An 18,249-nucleotide genomic window follows, 5' to 3' on the forward strand; every position below is an offset into this window, starting at 1 on the left:
TAGCCACTGATCCCCTGGCTACTCTGCCCATGGTCAAACACCTTCCTGGGCACCCAAAGGTCTCCCCTGATATGGCAATTCACAATGTGTCACAAACAACAGGAATTTGCTCTCACCGGGGACAGGCTGGCCATCTCCACTCCAGCCTGCAAGAACTCATTGAAGTCTTGTCCAAATTTGCCAGAGGACTTGGCCAAGTCTTGAGGGGTGCCACGCGATGCCTGTACCAACTCGTTGGCAGACTGGTTGAGTCCTGCTGCTGCTTGATTCAGTTGGCTCTGTGCCTCCTGGAAGCTCTTGGTGCTGGGTGGGAACTGGAGGCAGAGAGAGAGAGGTTAGGAGCAGTAGAAAGACCAGGACGAAGTCAGAGATGGACGATGAAAATCTAGCATCTGAAGTACACGCTGTCTGTGGCCAGAAAACCCCAGAGCAGCTGCTCTGCTCTCCAGGAGCAAGGATCCGCAGCACAAGCAGGTAGCAGACAGCTGTTGGCAGGCTGCTGCTGGGAGAGTCCTGACAAAGCCCACTGTGTCCTGGATAAAGCTGACACCACTGGAGACGCTAGTGTATCCCTGAAATCAACACCCTCCTGACAGAAAGCCTACTTGAGGACATGCTGGAGAGAGAAATCCAGCATGGATGGATTAGCTCATGTCTCCACTGCAAAGCTTGCCCATCTCACCCTGGCCAGGCTAAACTCACCGAATCTGCTAGCAGCCTCTTGCTGGCCTCGCCCACTGTACGGATGGCAGCGTCCACATCCCGCTGTCCTGGGAGGCAGTTCACACAGCGATTCAGGGCCTGAGACACTGCCTTGGCTACCTGTGGAGAGCAAGAACAGTCACCATCTCATGCACATCTCCTCCAGTGGTGCTATACTGCAGCACTGCTGCAGGCACCAGGACTCAGGCACTGCGAGTGCCAACAGCCCTGCATCCTTCCCTGGCCTCAGCAATGGGCCAAGGACTTCTTGAAGGTGTTGAGGCCCAGTTCTCACCTGGGCCAGACGCTGCTGGCTCTCTGGGTCACCAGGCTTGGCCACTGCCTTTCGTGCTTCCTCAATGAGGTTGTTTGCTTTATCCATAACGTCACCAGCGCACTCCAGCATGGCACTCTGTGCCTGAGGGTCCGACGTGTTGGCTGCAATGCCACGGGCAGCCTGGCTGAGTGAGCGCAGGGCCTGGGCCACCTCTCGGGCAGCAATTCCTGTGAGGAGAGAGGTAAGTCAGTGATCGAGGCTAAGCAGAAGTGACAAGACCTATGCCACGTTCTCCCTCAAGAATGCACCCCTACCTCCAATATACCCTGCCTTGTTCAGGTCAAGAGACTGTGCTGTTCCTCCCAGCACTTCCAAATCTTCCCTTCTGCCCCAGTCAAAAATCGCTCCCATGGACCCCAAGTGTCCCGCTTGGCTCCTCATTTGCCTGGAGCCATCTGGTCTGTGTCCACTGTTCAGGGGCAGCTGCCTCGAGTACAAGTGATCTTTACCAAGGGGTGAGATCCACACACAAAACGAAGGTGTAGCCCTTGCCTATCCCCCAGCTTACTCCTGGAGCGTGGTACCTGTGTAGTTCTCGTTGCCCTGGGCCACCTCTCCAAGGAGGTGAGCGATAGCAGAGCTGACGGCTTTTGTGCTGTTCCCCAGGTCCTGGGCACACTTCTCCATCTGCAGGATGATCAGTGAGAATGCGTTCACAGGCTACACCTCCAGCCTCTACCCATGCATCTCCCACTCTCCCTTCACCCACCTCAGCCACAGCACCCACTCCTCCCCAACATACTGCTCCCATCCAGTGCTGCTGCCTGCTGTTCCTGCTTGCTCACCCAGTCCCATTCCCTGCCTGAGCCACCTCTCAGAGCCCTTACCGTTTCTCCTGGCAGAGGCTTGAGTTTGCCATCCCTTGCAGCTGCCTTGGCTTCCTGTAAGTCCCTCTCCAGGCTCTGCACAAGGCCCAGCGCAGAGTCTATTTCTAGGGGCCCACAAGCCTCCTGAGCCTGCAATAGGAAGAAGGAAAAATCAGCAAGGCAACAGCTGCGTGCACCTTGGTCTTTCAGGAGCTCACCTTGCAACAGGGCCATCCCCATCTCTCTGCTAGCCCCTCCTGCTTAGTACAACTGAGGCCTTGCAGCTGGACGGAAACAATTCTCTTACCTTCTGCGCGGCTGTGCGGAGCTCGGCAAGAGCTGCAGCCAAGTTCTTGGCACACTGGCTGAGCTGCATAGCAGAGGCCTGGTCTGTAATGGTGGGGACAGTGGCCTTGGCTGCAGCAACCATCTTCCCACCTGGCTGCAAGTCCAAAGAAAAAGCCGTGAGAATAGGATAACGTGCACTATCTCTTCCTTGCCCATGTCCAGTAGGCTTCCCAGCATCTTGGAGGGACAGACAGCACAATACACAATTTTTAATGGATGCAAGAGCCAGAGCCCCTGTAGGAGGCTCCTGACAGAGAGAAGATACAGCAGAGTATAGATACCTGCAGGAAGTTCTGGCTGGCAGCAATGAGAGCCAGCTGGGCGCTGGGGCTGTCCGGCTGGGATTGGCTTCCTCGTACACCTTGTACCAGCATTGGGATCTGATCTGCCACAACCTGTGACCAGAGGGGAGAGTCACTGGAGAGGCCCAGCCATGGGGAGACATGAAGCACACACAGGACCCTCCAGCTGGTCCAGCTTAGTGGCTCATTCAGACTGCTCTGTATGCATGCCCTGCTCTGCTCACTGCCTGCAGCTCTCTCGGGCCTTGCCACCTGCACATCTGACTGCCAGTGACTGTGTGTATTCCCAGATCATTGATCAAAAAAAATCAGTTGGACATAAACCTAGCCCCTGCAGAACCTCATTACAAACACCACCTCCAAGGCCCTCTTCTCCAACAGCAACTGAGATCTGTGCTTTACCAGCTCCTAACCCATTTAGCCCATAATCTACTGATATAATACAACGCAACATCTTGAGCAAAGTCTTAGCGTTGTGTAAAGTCAAGTTTAAAAGCTTTTAAAGATCTTTCTATCAATCCGTCTTGCAATCTTATAAAAAAGTTACCCCATTAATACAAAAAACCTCACCCCGATTTTGACAGAATCATTTTTTCTTAATATAAGGTTGCTCAGCATTAACATGTTAAAAGATGAGAACATCACGACAGTCTCAAATCAGCTTTTCCATCATCTTGCCCAGAACTGAGGGCTGTCTGCTTTTAGGGCACTGGTGCAACATTCATACTTTTGCAGATAGGTTTTCCAAGAAAGGGAACAGTAACTAAAAAATGCACATTAGCTATTCCTAAGGCAGAATTTGAGGACTCTAAGGTACAAGCTGTCTCTTGTGCACCCAGCCTGCTACGGCTGTGCACAAAGCAGAGGCAGTGGGTAGCTGGCTCAGTTGTCCCGTGACATGGTTGATCAGAGAGAGAATGAGAGCAGGTGGCATAGCCTCGGCCACCGGAGAGCGCTGGAGCCGAGGAAGACATTACGGTCACAGCCTGGCTCCGCGCAGCACAGGGGCGTTGGGACAATATGCTCCTTACCTTGCAGCTCTGCACCAGCTGCTGCTGTGCTGCTGGGTTCTTGTTGGATGAAGCTGCATGCTGCGCGGCAGCGATGGTCTGGGTGGCAGATGCTGCAGCCTGCTTGGCTGCGTGCTGGGAGGGGAAGACGTAGCTTAGCATCAGAGTGGCCAACTACACAGGCTGCAGGCCAGTCTGTCCTGAAACCCTGGCCCAGTAACCCCTCCTGCCACAGCGTGGGGACCCAGCTCCCCACCCCAGCTCCTACTAAGCTTCTCCTGCTGCACCTCTACCTGCAACGACTTAGCATCACCAGCACTTTTGAGGCGGGGATTAGTCTGACATCCCAAAGGAATGCAGTTTGCTCAGAAGAAGGGAGAAATCTGGTCAGAGACCAGGAAGGAAGATGACAGAGTAGGGAGCAACGGAGAGGTCTCTTTGGGGACCGCTTTGGACACTCATAACTACACAAAAGTAGCTTCATCTCTTCAAAAAGTGCAGGGATCACAGACCTAATGCCAGGTCTCACTTGCTCACTGTGCCTCCCCTCGTTCCAGCAGCCCCCTGCCCAAACCTCAGCTGGGCATCTCACCTCCAGCTTGTGCACAAGCTTTTTCTTAATGGCGTTCTGAGCTGCAGCATTCGTTGCCATGCGGAGCCCCTCAGCTGCTTCACGCAACCGCTGCTGCTGTTCCTCACTGTCTGGGTGGGCTGCAGCTCCCTGGACAAAACAGGAAAGCCATCAAACCTCATAGTACCCACCAGGTCCCTTATCCTCTGAGAGCAGCTGCTGTCCTCTGCCCTGACACTGGGTTGTGTCCCCAGCAGTTTGGCTCTCTAGAGCACCATGGCTGAGCAAAAGGAGATGCTGAGGTGCCAGAAGTCTCCCCTGAAGTGCTCAGCAGTACGAGAATTAACAACGCTGCTCTTCAGTTACCATCTGTACCTTCAGGAGAGAGCCCCAATTCATTGCACAGGTCTTCAGTTCAGTGCAGGGCCTTGCTCTGGAGAGCAGAGGAGCACTTGAAACCTACCCCCACCCCTCCAGCCTCATTGCTCTTGCAGCACCCTGAGCAGAGGGGAAAGCCTTGGCCATCAAGTCCCAGCCCCTATCTGGGATCTACTTCCCCAAGCAGGGACTGCTGGGGAGCTGAGGTCCATGCTGTGCTGCTGCTGCTGATGGTGGTCACTGAGCAGGCCAGGAGTCATCTGGGCTGCCAAAGAAAGCACCCATCTGCCAGCAGCTCCTCCTGCTGCTTCCAGCCCGTGCACAACAAACCTTTGCAGCCTCCACCATCTTGGCGGTTGCATCAGCCAGAATCTTGGCTGCACTCAGCAGCTTGCGCGAGTTCTCCAGGTCCGTCTCTCCCTCTGCATCGGCTTTGATGGCGTTCACGAGGTCAGATGTTGCTTGGGCCAGAATACGAGCCTGCCGCACCATTTCCCCTGGGAAAGGGAGGAAAGGCAGCTTGTCAACAAGTCCCAGGGGCTCCAGCAATGGCCATGTGACTCCTTGACCTCTGTCTACTGTAGGCTCTGCATACACTGTCTCCCATCCTTAGTAGGCTTGATGCAGACCCAGCCACAGCAGGGCCATGAACATGAGACTGCAGGAAGGCGCAGGCAAGCTGCCCAGTGAGCACACAGCAGTTGCATCAAGGCATGACCCTAGAGAGGGAAAGCCCACTTACCTGTGCTTTTTTCAGCCCACTCTGCCCTGTTCTCTATGTCCTACCCCAGGTGTGATTAGTTGCTCTCACCTGCATCGCCCATGGAGCTGAATATGTTCTCAGTGACGTTGAGGATGGTGTCGGTGGCCTGGTCGTAGCGCCCAATGGGCTGCCCACCCGTGGCGTGCTGCTTGATGTGCTGCAGCAAGTCGTTCAGGGCCTGGGTGACAGCTGTGGCTGCCACCCCCACCTGCTTCAGGAGCTGGTCATCACTGGTGGCTGCCTTGGAGGCCTCCACGCAGCCCTCCGCCGATTTGGCCACCAGCTTGCCAGCCTCAATTAGCTGCTCCTGGCAGACCGGGGAGCTGATTGTGGGAGCCACTACCTGGAGGAGAGGAGAAGGGCTGGGCAGTGAGCATGGCTCTGGCACTACAGAGCTCCCGTTCTCCACCAAGCAGAACAGAGACGGCCTACAACACAGATGACTACTATCCCCAGCCCCTGCTTCCCTGAAAGCATATTCAGCGTTTGGGCACAGCGACAGCTACTCCAGGCATGCTTGGCCAAAGGTAGCTGAGACTTCTGGCCCCACACCCCTAACTTCCAGCTTGAGAGGATGAGGCGTTGGTCCTGGCATACCTATGACCCAACTTCCCTAGAGTAAACAACCACTCAGAGTCCCTCTCACAGGGTGGTACAGGCTGGAGCTGCCACCTCTCAGGCAGTGCTAGCAGCCCATGTTGAATCAAGGGTTAATGCTGCTCACCTCCAGAGTGATTTCTTACCTTGGTGCAGGCCACGAGCTGGGAGGTGGAGAGGGCACACTGCGTGGCAGCTGCAATCACCTGCGTTTGCAGCACCGAGTCCTCCGTTTTCTGAGCCACGTTCTTGGCTTTCAGCACTAGGGCGGCAGCAGCACTGGCCACGGCCTTTGCCAGCTGCATGAGCATATCCTGCAAGGGGGGGGGATGGAGAATGTCAGCACAGGAACCAGGATGGGAGATGTGCACCAGCTACTCACACGGCTCTCGTGAAATATTCAGCATGGAAACATGAGCTCAGGGGGCCTTTCATCCACCCCAGCCCAGCACTGGCAGCACCGAACACCTGGAGTGGCTTGTGTGGCTGGCAACATCACAGTGCCACCCCTCTTGTGTGCAACAGCCGGCAGCGAGACAGTAACCCTGCCTCAAGCTGCAGTCCGCACTGCGGCAGCTCCCCGCACCAGGACGCTGCCCTGACCGCATACGCCACCAAGAGCGGCTTGGGTAACGCTCAGCATCACCCACAACACCCAGGACTCGGATGCTGTCCGCTCCACAGGCAACGACCTGCATCAAATCCCTGACCGCACTGCAGGAGGAACCTGCTGCAAGACACCATCAGCACCACCAGGCTTCGCATCCCAGAAACACTTGGCTCTGGCCAAACTGCAGGCAAAACGCAGCTACGGGTGCAGTCACACAGTGAGCAGCCCTCAGCACCATCCTATGGCACTGCCCGCCCACAGCAGGCAATCAGGAGATGCCCACACTGGTCAGTTGAACCCTGGGGACATCGGCAATTATCCGACAGGCACGTCCTGCAGACAACCATCTGCTCTTCAGCTTTGGGCTACATCTCTGTTGCTGTTCCCAGGGCTAAAAGAGGGGCATTGTATAGTGACACGTCTCCACTTCCAAAGGCTGTAGGGGAGACACAGAACTGCCCTGCTAGCACACAACAGGCACTGATCAGCACACACAGCAAACTACCTCCTAGCAAGGACACCAGACCTCACAGCACGACACAGCGCTCAGAATTAGCCCCAACGCCACAGTGCTGGTTTCCATCAGAAACACCAGAACTCGGCAGCAAGGGCTTGCCCCACTTGAGACACTGCTCTGCACTGCACACTGGTCAAAGACCTTGACACGACGTGTCACGATGTCCATATACAGGACGGAGCTCCCTGCCTGCTGCTGCAGGCACAATCCACTGCAGACTGCAGCTAAACTGTGCAGCCTGAATCCTCTATTCAAGTACACGCGTGCAGACAGCATACCCGCGCCCTGCTACAGCTAAGCCTCCTGACACCAACCCACAAATATTTCAGATCATCCCCCACTTGGATTTCCTCCTTTTTCCCCTTGCCTCTTGCAAGCAAAGACTATTTCTGTTGCAATCCATCACCGTTCTAGATGCAATGATAGTCTGGGCAGCACATGCACCAAGCTCAAGAGTTCCCAGGCCCCCAAACCACAGCAACTGTTCATGATGGAAAAGAAGCAATCCCAACAGAACAGCACAGAGGAAGGAAGTACATACACTTGGGTCTTGTAGCTGAGGGGCAGAGTGCCTTGCACATTTACAAATTACGGTTCAGTTCCTAAATCCGTCACTTGGCCCTGTTATCGTCCACTGGTTGAATGAGAGAATTGGGATGCCAGACCTGCAGCAAGGGATCTGCAAGGGGCAGAGACAGGCTAGAGCTGCTTTTCCAGTCTCTCTCGGGCTGCCTCTGTCCTAGCACTCCCCCATATCAGCTCCTGCTCCTCACTTTCCCCTGGCTGTACTTGTCTTCCTCTGATTTGTTCCTTCATTACTGCTAGCTTTTCTCTTCTCTTTCGCTCTCTGTCTAGGAATTTTTGCTCATATCCAGGCCGTGTAGCCATGCTATAAAGACACCTCTGAGTTCAGGAGTCTGTTGCAATCCATATTATGGTTAGATCACCCTCCCTAGCATGCTCTGTTACCTCCCTTGTAGTGGAACCAGCAGCCAACAGGAAACCAATCCAGCTGGTTCCAACTCAGCAAAAAACCATGAGGTTTCAGCCAGTTCGGCTTCCTGATCTGGACGCACAGGCAGCCTCACAAACACTGGCAGGAGGAAGCCGAGAGGCTGCTGCAAGGCGGGGACTACCACGGTGGAGCTCACTGGAACAGCGACCCGAGTGCATGAACTTCCGAGAGTCAATCACAAGAAAAGCAGATTTTTGACAAGTGCCCGTCCCCAAAGAATTCAGCTGATTGTTCCCAAAGGAGCAGCCCTTACATCAGAGAGGGGCAGAAACCACCAAGCCATGCCTACAGCTGCTTTTTACCGTCTTTGGGTCAGAGGTGGGCAGGATCCAAGCACGCCGGCTTTCTGGGATCTACACAGGAATCCACAAGATAAGAGGCATTACTCGACAGTGGGTCTAACTACAGAGACGGGAAATGGCCTGTCCCTTCCCCTGGCAAAGTCACCACGCACAGGCCAAGCTGTAGCATGGACCCCTCCTGCCGGAAAAGGTCCGAAGGGACGATCCTGTGCAAAGGCAGATGGTTTTATTGAGTATGTGTCTCCGGATACAGCCAGAGCCTCATCACTCACCTGGAAGCGAGGATCAGTATCACTTTCTCCAATTTGCTGTAGCAGTTCTCCACTTGTCTGGCCCACAAGGCCGGCAGCCTGCAGGAGATTCTGGCGGGGCTGCAAGGAAAGAGGCAAAAATCAGTCAGGCTTTTGGGCAAGCTGCAAGCTCACTCTGCTGTTCCCCTTTGCTTCAATCCACCCTACCTCAACCCATGCTTCCCTCCAACCTGCCTCCTCAGCCCCATATCTCCCACAACCCCTCCTGCTCCCCTCACACCTCAGCACTGGCTGGCTGTGCAGTTTTCAGCAAGTCCGAGACGGCGCTTGCCAGGTTCTTGGCTGCCTGCAGAAGCTGCCGTCCATTCCCTCCCTCATCCTCCATGAGGGCAGCCAGCAGTTTCACACCCTTGGACATCTCCGTCAGGTTAGAAGATATAGTGGTGACAGCACAGCCTACAGCTGTGTAGTCCGTATCTGCTGGATCGCCTGCAAAGGGAGGAAACAGGAGCTGTGGAGTAAGGACGCTTCAGTGACACTCCAAGAACATCCCTGGACCTGTAACTGACGTGATTCTCCTTCTTGAGAGTGGAGGAAGGAAACCCCCGGCTCCGAGACCTCAAGGGTGGACACATCAGGCCTGAAGCTGGTTTGGGACAACACCAGAACTCACAACATGGGGAAGGAGAGCTGCAGCACGCCGTGGCAGTCACCACGGCTATGGCGGGGACTGGACAACATGCTTGTGGTACAGGGGATGTCAGATCAGCCAAGACAGAGAAAGGAATGGGAGCAGTCTGGGCACTGACAGGGGTATGGGGGGGGGGTCTCAAGGCAGCGGGAGCTGTGGGAGCACGGCTCGTTCTACAAGCACGTTAGCAGCAGTCTGGGTTCAGTTAGCCCCGGCTGGGCCGGGCTGGCTCTGTCCAGACCCTGAGGAAGGACAGGAGCCTTGACTCCAGCCAAAGGCCAGATGAGACCAAGCCTTCCCCACAGAGAGGGCATCCAAGTTGCCCAGTCCTCCACTTACCTGCAGTTAGGTTGACCACTGAGGCTGTGCCAGCAGTGATAGCATCCACTTGGGAATGAATCTCATGCTTTGACTCATCCATCTTGTTTTTGCGCCAAGCTTTGGAAGCCTGAAAGAGGGAGAGCAGGAGCAGGGTCAGCCCTGCCTGGTGGTGGTGGGGAACCGTGCACGTGCTCACACAGTGGGTTGCAGGAGAGAGGAGACAAGGAAGAACTGTTACCATCCAAGACTCCTCATTCCCATTCTAAAGCCAAAAGTGCAGAAGAGAGAGGTAGGAAAATTGCCGAGAAATGAAGCATCCTTTCTGCTCCTGCCCCTAGAGCTGGACACAACTTGACCTTTTTGTAGAGAGCAGAACTTCCTGGAATTACTGAAATCCTCTCCTGGGAAAGCAGCCAGCCACATTCAGCCTGACCTGCAACCAACCCCTTTCCAAGGAGGTTCCCTTCAACCCAAATAAGCCAGTACCCCCTCTTCACTAGGCACTCACAGCATCCTGCCCAAGAGGCGGCAAGGTCTCGAAGTCATCCAGAGTGGCCCGGGCTGCGTGTACGGCCTGCATGCTGGAGTTGATGGTGCCAGTCAGGGCCTGCTGGGCTGAAGTCTGTAACACAAGGACAGACTGAGGTACAGCGGAGGCTCAAAGTCCAGGCTCAGATATTCAGCTCACTTGCCCCAGCAGAAGGTGGTAGGAACAGGCTGTCAAGGAAAGGGCTCTAAGTAGGCACCTCCGCAAAAAGAGGGGGCAACCAGGAGCACAGGGATTTCCCCCTCTGCATCTCCCACCTGGGAATGCCCTGTTCTACTGCAGCAAGCTGGCTGCCAAGGGCAGGTACTAGTGAATCCTGTAGTTCATGAGCTTTCTGGGAGCAGGGACACTGCAGCAAATGGAGGAAGACCTCACAAGGCCTTCCAGCAAACCCTGCTGTGTCTAGGGTTTCTCTGTGTGCCAGAGAAAATAGGGCTCCCTCTTGGCCCTTCTCAAATGCATCTTTGGCTGCAGAGAAGGAGGCAGGGGAAGGCACCAACTCCAGTAGCAGCAGGGCTCTGCTGCAAACCACAGCATCAGTGTAGTTGGCTGGGACCAGCAGCTAAGAGCAGTGCTCAGCCTGAGGACTGGAAGGAAAGACCCTGTGACAGCCAGCCAGGGGAAAATACTAGGGTGGAGACCTCTGGATGGATCTCACATAGAGAACTGCAGCATATGTTCCTGGGGACTGTGGGGAATCTCAGAGGGGGACGGACACAAAGTTTGTGGATTGGATGTGGGTGCACACTAAGCCAGCAAGGCTAGCAAGCACACGGGACCAACCAGGGCCCCTGCTTTTCAGGGCAGGCTAACGTCTGGCTAGATGGCTGGGGCTGCACCAGCTCAATGGCCACATCTCAGCGTTCTCGCTCTGCAGTGGGCATAGGGAGACCTTACCAGGGGAGGCATGTGCCCTCGGTGCATCTGGCCACTGGTGATTTGCAGTTGGGCCTGCGGCATCGTGCCCACTTGGAAGTTTTCTGGCCCTCCAGCCCCTGTCCGCATGATGGCTGGCAGGGCCACTGAACCCAGCTCTGCCTTGCCCACACGGTTAAATTGCTGCTGTAAGACAGTCGATCTGCAAAGGAAAGAAATACTAGCTATGGCTGGGAACGCTTGGGCCGTACTTCTACAGAAGAGTAGGAACCTCTCCCTGGGCAAGCACCTTGTCTGCACCCAGAACTTCATGGACAAGGCCAAGCCCTTAGTGTAAAAGGATCCCTATGGACCTTTCCCCAACCTTTCCGGGAAAGCTGCAGCTAAAGGAGTGGCAGCTCTCCCTGCAGATGGTGCAGCATGACAAGTTTGGCTGGAGCATGCTGTCAGTTCAACTTCTGCTTAGTATCTAACTTGCTCCAATGGACTTACTTCTTAGGGGACACAGAGTCTTCCAGCATGGTGGACTCCTCATCCCCCTCCAGCCCAAAGTGGTCTTTGCTCTTTTTCTGTGGAGGAAAGAGAAAGTGTGTCAGCCAGCATATACCTCCAAGACTCCCCCAATTCTAGTAGCCCAGACTAGGGTACTGTACCAGGCCCATGGGACTCCCCCAAGTGCCTGTCTCCAGCCTCTTCCAATACGGCTGTGTGCCAACAGCTCTCCAGCTGCAGCCTGAGGGGGCATCCTGCACCTCCTTCAGGTAAGGAGCTGGCTACAGGCACTCGGCTCCCTCTCCCAACCCACATAGGTACCTACCTTTTTCAGGATGATGTCGATGTAGCCAGCAATCAGCTGGGCAATCTGCTCCCCCTCTGTTGTCTGCACCGAGTAGTAACCATCCTGGTAATCTCCAAAATCCTGCAACAGCATAGCACTGGGTAGCACCACAGCGGGGCAGGGACTGCCATCCTGAGCCCCTCTGGTATGTGCTAAGCACCCAGGACTAGTCTCTGTGCCAGAAGTGTGGCTCTGCCCCTCCACAATTCCCTGTTCTCCATGACTGAGAGAGGCAGCTGGAGAAGGGCAAGGGAGTCCCACAGAAGGGAAATATTCATGACAGAGGCTAGCATGGCAGTGGCTGAGGCTATTCTGCAGTCAACACAGAAGAGGTCAGAAGGTCCTGGTGGCAGCAGCACTGCCAGAGCAGTGAGGCAGTGGAGTAGGATTGGGGCAGACCCTTACCAAGGTGAAGCTCTTGGGCGAGGCTGCCCACCGCTTGATGTTGGTCAGACTCCACTCCTGAATCACTTCCTTGGTTTTCTCATCTACACGCATTACACACTCCTTGGTGATCCCCAGCAGCCGCGGCACCAGCTTGTTCTTCCCCTTCATCTTCTCCTGCGTGCCATGACAAAAGGGTTACAGATTGCCCCAGGGCTGACACTCAGCATAGCCCTGCCAAGACTTCAGCTCTCCAGAGCCTATCCTTTAAGGTCACGTTTGACTAGGAAGCACCCCAAGCCCATACTTTTGGGTAATGATACCTGTGACGTGGTCTTGAAAAGGAAATGAGAAAAAGCATGAGTCAAGAAAGAAGCAAGAGGGTAGCACGCAGGAAAAGCCAAAAAGAAGGACAAGCATTAAGTGGGGACATAAGGAAAGGTGGAGCAATGATGTGAATGAAGTGGGTTGAGGTGAAATGGATGGACAGCGACATGAAAGATGGTGGAGGCCAGGGGGATGCTGGAAAGAAGGTAGGTGCGTGGCTAGGCATGCCAGCTGGGGCTTGGGGAGCTGCTCCTGCTGCTCTACCTTGACCAGGAAAAAGGAGACCCCATAGGTCTTCAGGGAACGGGCAAGTTTCACGTAGCGAACTTTGGCTTCGATCTCACTCATGTTCCCGCAGTTCTTGTGAGCCTGTAATAACAAAGACAGAACATCACACTAACTCCGTGGCTCCCTAGCTGTGCTCCACTGCTGTCACCATCATCCTGTTACAGCCTTTCCAGGCTCTCTCCACTCTTACTGACACCCCTGCCCTGCTAACATCCTCCTCCTCACTACAGCTACACCATCCTTCTGACCCTCTCAAACCTCAGGAGCCACCATGTCTACCCACTACAGCTTCACACTCCTATCTCCCACCTACTAAACTGCTACCTGCTCGTCTGTCCAGGCTGGGAGGTGCTACTTTCAGGGACAAGAGAAACCCGAACCTCTGGCGAGGAGAAATGACAAGCTTGGGTCTTAACACAGCCCTGCACGTACCATAAAGATCTTGCGCTCCCCTTTCTGCTTGATATATTCCTTGGGTAAGAAATCCTTGAGTCTGCAAAGAGACAAAATCAGCTGTTACCAGCAGAGCCCTGAAGCCAGCGCTTGTCTTTGCCTATGAATAGGCCCAACACGGAGGCTTGGGCAAAACTCTGCCAAGGCACAGGCTGAGAGTTTTTGGGAACAGGAAGGATGTAGGAGAGGTTGTTGCAGCAAGGGAAATTCAGGACCCCAAAAGACCTCTTATTCTTAGAACCACCTCTCCACTTTCCAGGTTGCCGATGCCGCAGGGGCTGCAATTTACAGTTCACAGGCTGAGGGCAGCCCTTCTCCAGGCCCACATGAGGGTCTGCTTCTCCACCAGAGTGGGAAGAAAACAGTCTTGGCAGAGCATGCTCTCTGCTCAGTAGCACAGCTGGCCTTAATGTTCAGTTAGCCCCAGGAGCTGCCCTGCAGAGAGCAGGGTGGAGACACAGAGGATGCAGCCTCTTGCACAGCATAAAGGAAGCCGCATTTCAGGCTGGCCCCCCTCCCCAAAGTTGGAGCTGACTCCACGTCCCAGGGCACTCCTGTGGGTGCTAAACGGAGTGCGTTGGGGTTTGGCACCCTTCGCGTCTGGTGTTGACCTCCGCACTCTGGCATGGTGTATGAGGGCACAGTGCTGCAGGGAGGAGAGGGGTTGCTCCAAAGGTGTTCACAACCCCAAGTGAGTGCTCCACCTCCGGACAGGGCCCAGGGGCTCCTCGGGACACTCACTCCAAGAAGCCTGGTTTGTGCTTCTGTTCATTGTGTGGCCCAAATTGGATCTGGCACTGGTAACCGGCAAACTCGCACGCTTTGTCAAATGAGACAGGGTGGGAACCGTTAAGGATGTCATCACGAGCCTGTGAGGGAAGAGAAGACATAGACATGGGCTGGGCACAGCAAGCCCTGCAACACAGCCCAGCAACTGCCACTGCTCCCTTTTACATTAGGCAGGAGGGACTGCCACAGACTGCCTGCACTGAGGCACACTGCTGCCCTGCAGCTGAAACACTTTGCAGCAAAACAACATATGAGAAGAGATCATGTCTCACATACTGAAACAGAGATGCAGAGCAACAGCTCAGAAACATCCTATGTGGTGTTTAGAAGCTGTGTTGCCATATAGGAAAGAAAAGGCACTGACCAAAGACAAGGCAGTCCCCTTAGGAACAGCAAAGGTAGTCACTGATCCTGGGCTAAGAACAGCAGCAGAACTTCAAGCCTGGGGACAGGACGGTTCCTATCACACACAGGAAACGTAGGACATCCTTGGAAAGCTTAGCATTGAGGAGGAGGCAGAGCTGGGATTGTCATTGCTGGCTCTTACCCAAGAAATCTCTCCCACGTGACAACTGAGCACCCTCAGGTGCCCCTCTAGGGTGTTCCTGGTCAAGAACCTCAGTCATCAGCCTTCATAGGGGGCTGGCACAGGGCAGCGGAGCAAGGCACTGCTGCCTTGGCAACAACAGCAAAGCTGAGGGCTGTACCTGCACATAGAGCAGGTTGAGCTGCACAGGATCTCGTGAGTCCACGTTCTGGTCAGAGTAGAAGAACTTGCGCCGGAGCAGCAGTGTCTCATTGTCGTCAATGCCTTGCTCGCGCAGGGTCCGGCCGTGGTCCAGCCAATTCACTGCAGGCAATGCCAGAAGGTGAGCAGGGATGGACACCCAGGCAGGGCTGGTCTCAGCCCAGGGTATGGGATCTGGCAGGATTGCTCACATAGGCCAAGAAACTGAGGCTGTTCTGGTGAACCCCTGCTCTCCCAGAACGAGAGATTCCAGGGAGTGCAAGCGCTTGTCCCCCTGCCGCAGTCCTTGCCACCTGGGTGTTGCCTCTGCGCCCCTGCCTCAGGTCTTCCCCTTGCAGGAGGCACAGTTCCCCTTCCCACCCACGGAGCTCCCAGCCCAGCTGCTCCTCATGCAGGCTGACTCTGTCCCAAACACTTGCAGGCACATACACTCATCATCCGTGTGCAACTTCTGCTTGAGCTTCTCCATTTTCTTCTCATCTCGTAGCAGGGTCTTGTCCTTCTTGAGGGTGCCAGTAACCTCCTCTTTCTTCTCTTCCATAATCTCCCGAACAAGCGAGTACTCATCATAGTTGGTGATGCCTGCAGGAACACAGAAGACTGAGCTCAGCACAACACTGCTGCCAAACACAGGGCCTGGAGCAAGCTGGAGGAGAGCAGAGCACAGTCCCTCCCTGGCTTTAAATACTTGCTTGGAGATCCTCCCTCGCAGGCACAGCCGGCAACCAGGCCATTCACCACACAGCTGGCACTGCTTCCCCCTCCGTATCACGCCTTGGCCACCCCCCTTACCCGCTAATGAGACAATACCATATCTTGCCACCTCCCTTTCTCCCTCGTGTTGCTGCAACCTCCTCTTACCAATCCGGGCACATATTGTCATGAGCATGTCTGTGACAGTTTTGGAGTCATCAACCATGACCGTTTTCACCGTCCCATCCAGCATGCGGATCTTCAGAGGCCGCTGCTTCTTTTTGTACTCCATGGTGTCCTAGAGGCACAGCAGAGCACACCTCTCAGTGCTGGTTACCAGTGTTACCACCTAACACCACCACGCCATAGAGCCAACAGCTCCGGCGCTCCATCACCAGCACAATCTCAGGGGAGACGAGCAAAAAATGTGCTCAAGGTGCTGGGCTGCATGGGGCACTGCAGCTGGTGCGCAAGGCAGGCGTCCATAGTACCTGCGCCACTGCGCGTGTGTCTGACTGCAGAGCCAGGAGGGCCCCAGCCAGAAAGACAGGGTCTGGATGCTTACCCCATTGCGAAGCATGTAGTAGTCCAGAGCCTTCCCGGCTTCCAGCCAGATCCCTTTCTTTGGGTCTTCATCCGAAAGGAACAGCCCAAAATCATTGGCTGAAAAACACAGCAAGGTGTCTGCCAGTGTAGGCCTGAGGAACTGAGGCCCAACAGGCCTGATACTGGGGGTCTGCTCCCTGCATGGGCGCGCAGCTCAGGAAAGCTCTCGGGAAATGAGTCTCCCTGTCAGGGCGGAATGACCAAGGAAAGGGAGGGAGGGTCTGCTTCACAGCCAGGTGGATACAGCAGATGAAGGAGCTCTACTAAGTAATGAAAGCAAGGAGAACTTGGGAGGAGAGCCAAGAACGGCACTGGGCAGGGCCTCCAAGATACCAGGCTGTGCTCAGAGATGTGCATCTGTGAGGTCCAGCCAAGCCGACCAACGTGCAGGATACAGAAGTATCTGCGCACACTGGAGCGGGCACCCAGAACCACTACGAGCAGAGTGAAAACCTACTTCAACACAAGAGGCCAGACACAGCACAAACTCGGCCTCAGTGGTACAAGCTACTCTAACCCTCCTCCCAGGGCTCAGCACTGGGACATACGTTATTCAGTATCTCCACCAATGACTGGGAGAAGATCCACAGAGAAATCTCTACGTTTGTGGATGACACTAAGTTCTTCTGGGTAGTCCAATGTCAGGCTGATAGCAAGTGAGACCTTAAAACCCGAGTGGGCAAAAAAAAACAGGAAGCAAGTTTCAGGATAGATGTTTTGGCATACATTTATCTGTGGAAAAAATCATTTAAGGCATGCCCACACAATGCTTAACTCGGAACTGACAGTTACAACTGAAGAAAGAGCTTTGAGTTGTGGTTGACAGCTTTCTGAAATCATTGGCGCAACACGCAGTAGCAGCCAAAGAAAGCTAACAAAATGCTGGGCATCAAGAACGGTGCTGAGAACAAGATGAAGGGTATCGCTTTAACAGTCTAAAAACTTGTCACATCCACGTCTTGAATACTATGTACAGGTCTAGTATCTCCAGAAGGACATAGTGGAGTTTGAAAAGATACAGAGAAGGGTAACTTAATTGATTAAACAGAAGGAGCAGCTGCCTTAGTAAGAGAGATGAGAAAGGCTGAGACTCCTCAGTTTAGGAGAAGGCAGCTGAAGGAGGATACGATCAAGACTTACAAGTGGTGGATAAGTTAAGCATAGAACTGTCATTCATCAAATCCTGCTATATCGGAACTGGGAGGTACTTAGTGAAACTTGTAGGACATCAGTTTAAAACATAAAATAAGGTTTATACAGTGGAAAATCAATTTCTGGAGCTCACCAGCCCAGGAGGCTGTGGAAGCAGGGTCAAAAAGAAGGACTAGACAAATCTGTGGACAAGAGATCCTTCAGTGGATACTGGGGAGGGATGTCCCTCTAACATCACAAATCTAACCACCGTGGGTACTGGGAGAATAGAAGGGGGATGGAGCACAGAGAGCGGCCAGGCTCACATGCACTCCCATAAGCCCATCTCCTGTGGCCCCGATGGAGGTAGGACAGTGAGCAGAGGGACCACCGCTCTGACCCAGGGGGACACCTCTTATGTTCTTATTGCTAGTGAGGAGGGTTCCCGCTCACGAGATGCCTGGCTTTGCTCTGGAAGAATCTTTTTCCACCTTTCACCCAGCTCTGGACTAAAAGTTGTCTTGGCTTCCTCAGTCCAGTTGTTTGCTGGTCACTAATTTTACAAGTAGTCATTTCCTCGGCAGCTCTCTGCAGGGAGGGAAGAATTCCTGAGCCATCACACTCCTGCCTGGCTAACAGTATGGTTAGGAGCCCACTAAACAGAGGGCTGAACAGAGAGCAGAAAAATCAGTGGTACTTCCCCCCTCTCCCCCCTTTTTTAAAAGCTATTTTTCAAAGCAAATTCTAAGAGGTTAATTCTAAAGCTGTGAAAACTGAAAAGCCAATCCCAGATCCATAGTTTGAGACAGGAGAGGTGCTTCCTGAGACAGAGAAAGAGCACAGCTAGAAACTTGCACCGAAGCTTCCAGAATCCAGCAAGGTATCTCAGTACATAACGAACAAAGACACTAGCTTTTGGAGAATCCAGTACCAGAAATTAAGCAGTCCAGTGAGCGAGACACACTGAAGCAGCACTGAAACCCACGCAAGAGGCAGGGGAATTTGAGTGATGCATGGGCCAATGGATCCCAGTTCCCTTTCCTGGCCC

At 54.2% G+C, this 18,249-nt stretch overlaps 1 protein-coding gene across 3 annotated transcripts in view; it reads right to left on the reverse strand.

Moving 5' to 3' along the window:
* Positions 1-18,249, reverse strand: part of LOC104147766 (talin-1) — a 62,699-nt gene that overhangs the window by 20,356 nt on the left and 24,094 nt on the right. For all 3 annotated transcript variants that reach the window (XM_068927939.1, XM_068927941.1, XM_068927940.1), the window contains exons 3-29: positions 16,030-16,127; positions 15,633-15,762; positions 15,201-15,353; positions 14,731-14,873; positions 13,976-14,103; positions 13,214-13,274; positions 12,758-12,862; positions 12,188-12,343; positions 11,762-11,863; positions 11,437-11,513; positions 10,966-11,146; positions 10,030-10,143; positions 9,540-9,648; positions 8,790-8,998; positions 8,531-8,629; positions 5,961-6,128; positions 5,266-5,560; positions 4,785-4,951; positions 4,098-4,226; positions 3,527-3,640; positions 2,475-2,588; positions 2,153-2,287; positions 1,867-1,995; positions 1,564-1,666; positions 998-1,206; positions 703-822; positions 117-314 (exon numbers count right to left, since the gene is read on the reverse strand). In XM_068927939.1, coding sequence (XP_068784040.1) covers positions 117-314; positions 703-822; positions 998-1,206; positions 1,564-1,666; positions 1,867-1,995; positions 2,153-2,287; positions 2,475-2,588; positions 3,527-3,640; positions 4,098-4,226; positions 4,785-4,951; positions 5,266-5,560; positions 5,961-6,128; positions 8,531-8,629; positions 8,790-8,998; positions 9,540-9,648; positions 10,030-10,143; positions 10,966-11,146; positions 11,437-11,513; positions 11,762-11,863; positions 12,188-12,343; positions 12,758-12,862; positions 13,214-13,274; positions 13,976-14,103; positions 14,731-14,873; positions 15,201-15,353; positions 15,633-15,762; positions 16,030-16,127 — 3,746 coding nt within the window. The remainder of the gene's footprint in view (positions 1-116; positions 315-702; positions 823-997; positions 1,207-1,563; positions 1,667-1,866; positions 1,996-2,152; positions 2,288-2,474; positions 2,589-3,526; positions 3,641-4,097; positions 4,227-4,784; positions 4,952-5,265; positions 5,561-5,960; positions 6,129-8,530; positions 8,630-8,789; positions 8,999-9,539; positions 9,649-10,029; positions 10,144-10,965; positions 11,147-11,436; positions 11,514-11,761; positions 11,864-12,187; positions 12,344-12,757; positions 12,863-13,213; positions 13,275-13,975; positions 14,104-14,730; positions 14,874-15,200; positions 15,354-15,632; positions 15,763-16,029; positions 16,128-18,249) is intronic.

This window comes from Struthio camelus, chromosome Z (assembly GCF_040807025.1).
Source record: "Struthio camelus isolate bStrCam1 chromosome Z, bStrCam1.hap1, whole genome shotgun sequence".
Classification (NCBI taxonomy): Eukaryota; Metazoa; Chordata; class Aves; order Struthioniformes; family Struthionidae; genus Struthio; species Struthio camelus.